The sequence below is a fragment of the Alligator sinensis genome, unplaced genomic scaffold (assembly GCF_000455745.1).
Source record: "Alligator sinensis unplaced genomic scaffold, ASM45574v1 scaffold1542_1, whole genome shotgun sequence".
NCBI classification, from domain to species: Eukaryota; Metazoa; Chordata; order Crocodylia; family Alligatoridae; genus Alligator; species Alligator sinensis.
In genome coordinates this window covers 945,739-948,944 of record NW_005842452.1, presented here as the reverse complement: position 1 = coordinate 948,944, position 3,206 = coordinate 945,739, and the positions used below count along the sequence as shown (strand labels likewise).

Sequence of the window (3,206 nt, the reverse complement as noted above, 5' to 3'; positions counted from 1 at the left end):
CAGGGCTGCGTGGCGCGCTTCCAAAGCCTCCTGGACTTAGCGGAGCTGGCGTGCCAGGGCTACATCGTGGCTTGCCCCCCGCGTGCTCCCCTCTATCTTGAGAAGATCCTCTACCACCTGCTGAAGAGCGTGGCTGCCTCGGGCACCTACAGTGCCTGCCTGAGGTTCGCAGGGATCCTTCGCACCCAGCTTGGGCAGTGCCAGCGTCTGGCAGTACCCAATGAAGACTTTGAGGCCATTGCCAAGAGCAGCTTTAGCGTGCTGTGGAAGGTGGCAGACGCCCTTGCCAAGTCTGACCAGGGTCTTGGGGATGCCAGGGCGGTGCTCTCAGGGCGTCTGCAGGCCACGTGTTTCCTGGCACTCTTGGAAGAGGCCGAGTCCCCCTTGCTGCCCCAGGAGCCGCCCTTCTTCACCTCCCAGACGGCACGCCAGGCTGCGGCGGCCGCTCTAATGTTTGAGGCTCAGAGGGCCCCGCTGAGCCCAGAGGATGCCCGCTACCTCAGCAAGCAGCTTGCTTGCCACCCACTCGCAGTCCTGCTGGAGGCCAGGGGTGGGATGGAGCCCTGGCCCCTCCAGTCCTCCCTGTGCCTGTTGGAGCTCATGCTGGAGCGCTGCCGTCGCCTCTGCAGGGGCAGCTGCTTCCAAGAAGCCGAGGATGCCCTGAAGCAAGCTCGGGTCCACTTGAGTGTATCCAGGGGTGCCAAGGAGGGATTTGGTGCTGCACTGGACCTGCTGCGTATTGGAATAGAGCTGAGCCGGGTGCTGGCAGTGGGTCAGGGCCAGACAGGGCCCCTTCTGTCCCAGGCTGCCATGGCTCTGGATGCTGCCTCTGAAGCCCAGGACCCCTTTCTCCGGGCACTAGTGGAAAGTTGCCAGTTCATGGTCTCCTCCCTCAGCGGATACGTGAGGAGGAGCGAGCATAGGCCCTTTGGGGTGGAAGATGCCCTGGGCGCCTCAGCCTTTGTGAAGGGCTATTCTCAGCTCCTGTGGCGGTTGCTGGAGAGTGTGAGTGCAGCCTCTGGGGTAGAACCTGGCCCAAGGCAACAGGACTCTGCTGGCTGGGCTGGGGGCAGTGTCTGGGAATGACTGAGGTTTTGGGGTGCAAGAGCATCTCCTGGCATCCAGCTGGGCCTTGCCCCCTGCTGGGCTGGCTCAGCAGCATGTGGGCACTGCACGAGGGAACGTGCTGCTGATAGCAGGGGCATTACCTGTGGCAGGGGGAGTGGAGGCATCTCTGCTGGATCCAGGGTTCTGCTGATAAGGGCAGGGGTGAAAAAGAAGGCAGCACAAGTTGGGGAGAGGGGGGGGTCCCTGTAACCCACCTATCACCCCTGTGCTGTAGATCAGACAGGACGTCCCTTTGGCATGGCTTCTGTAGCTGCCAGCCCCTGGTCTGGCCTTGGCTGTGATGGTACTTGGCATGTTCCTGTTCCCTCGGCAGATGCCTCCTGACAGCCCGAAGCAGCAGCAGACTGTGAAACAACTGCAGTCCCACTGCCTCCAGCTCTATGCCGGCCTGGCATACGATGCCTTCCAGGGCTCCCAGGTACTGGTGGGAGAGGGAGTCCTGGGAACCAGTCATCTCTGTTGCTAATCCAGAGCCGTGGGAATCCTGGGCAGCCCTGAAGACCCAGGATTCTGGCTGGATGGGTCATGGTGCTTGTCAGCCAGCCCAGGCATACACTGCTCCTGGGTTCACACACCCAGACCCAGGGAGCCAGCTTGGGTACCAGGCAGATCAGGTCCTGTTTCTGGATCAGCCATGGAGTCCTGGGAATGGAGCTATGTGCTCCACAGTGGGCTGGGGGCTTGAGGGTCACTGTAACCCCGTTTGCCTCAACTCTGTCTGCTCAGTGTATTCATTGTGCCTCCCGCAGGCAGCTGGCCTGGAGAAGCTGGCGGGGCCATGCCGAGACGTCATCACGTGGATGCTACAGCTGTTCGAGGGGCTCCCTGAGCCGGAGCAGGCAGAGTACCTCGATGTGACGGGTCAGTCCTGCCATTGCTGGTCTCATTCGTGTGGCTTTTCTCACATCCAACTACATGCTGCCTGACCTCTCATAGTCCCTCCAGCTCTTCCCATTCCTGTTTTCTGGCCAGTAACAGGGTCCAGAGAGCAGACAGCAAGATGAGATCCTCACAAATGCCCCCAGGTGGGATGGGACTAGTATTGCTCTCCATAGGAGCAAGCAGCATCTATGCCTTGCCTCTTGCAGGCCAGAGGACAAGGGGATTTTTGAGAGGGGCCTTGGGGAAGAGGGGTGGGACTGTGGCCCTTAAGTGAGGGGAATGCCCTTTTCTGCCTCCAGCTCTAGAGGTGGCAGCTCCTCCCTGCAGCAGGGTGCCACCATGGAACAGTGCAAAGTCAACCAGAGATTTTGGTGGGGCCAAAAAACCTTTACTCTGTGTCTGCCTGCTCTCTTCTGGGCCCTGCACCCCCACAGGTGTCTCCAGCCCAGGGGTGTGGGAGGAAGCTTGCCTGCCTGGACTCCTCTCCCGCATGTGAGGAGGCTACTGGCACTGGCCATACCTGCAGCCAGTGCTCCCCTCCACCCAGTGCCAGTAGCCATTCAATCCCATGCCAGTGTCATTCAACCCCCAGCAAGCCTTTCCGGGCTTCCCTTATCAACACACTTCAAGGTGTATCCCCCATAGTGTCTTCATCATAGCTGGCACCAGCTCTTCCAAGCTGTAGATCCCATCTGCTGCTTCTGTGTCTCTTCTGCACAGAGGTGGGGCAAATGGGTTCTCTATTGCTGAGACAAGTAGAACTAAGATGGTGAAGGCCTGGCCCCCACCAGGGATGGGATAAGGGAGGGGTGACCATGCAAGGCAGCTGCTGACAACCCTGTTCTTCTCTATGGCAGCATCATGTGTGTTCAAGTTGGCCTATGGCTTCTACAGCCAGAAGCTGTATGCAGAGGCCTGCTCTGTTGTTGAGCTCTTTTGCCAGAGGCTGGCGATGGAGCCCTGCCCCTATCCAGAGATGCCCACGGAGAGGGTGAGTGGGAAAGCTTGGGGGGTAGGAAGTGGGGCAAGCAGGTCAGAAGCTTAGGCTTGGCCTGAGAGATGCAGCCTGAAGTTCCTGGCTCAGGCCCTGGGTGTGGTGGAGGTGAGGCACTCTGCTCTCTTCTGGACCAGACATGAAGTCCTTGATGTTTTTCCATCAGGGCAGTGGCTGCTACCTAGAGCCCAGCTCTGGGGGG

At 59.8% G+C, this 3,206-nt stretch overlaps 1 protein-coding gene across 1 annotated transcript in view; it reads left to right on the top strand.

Annotated features, from left to right (window-relative positions):
• The window catches only part of ESPL1 (extra spindle pole bodies like 1, separase), a 19,525-nt gene that overhangs the window by 1,723 nt on the left and 14,596 nt on the right, over positions 1-3,206 (top strand). Inside the window, exons 2-5 of the mRNA XM_014523149.2 lie at positions 4-1,005; positions 1,442-1,546; positions 1,878-1,989; positions 2,868-3,001. Coding sequence (XP_014378635.1) covers positions 4-1,005; positions 1,442-1,546; positions 1,878-1,989; positions 2,868-3,001 — 1,353 coding nt within the window. The remainder of the gene's footprint in view (positions 1-3; positions 1,006-1,441; positions 1,547-1,877; positions 1,990-2,867; positions 3,002-3,206) is intronic.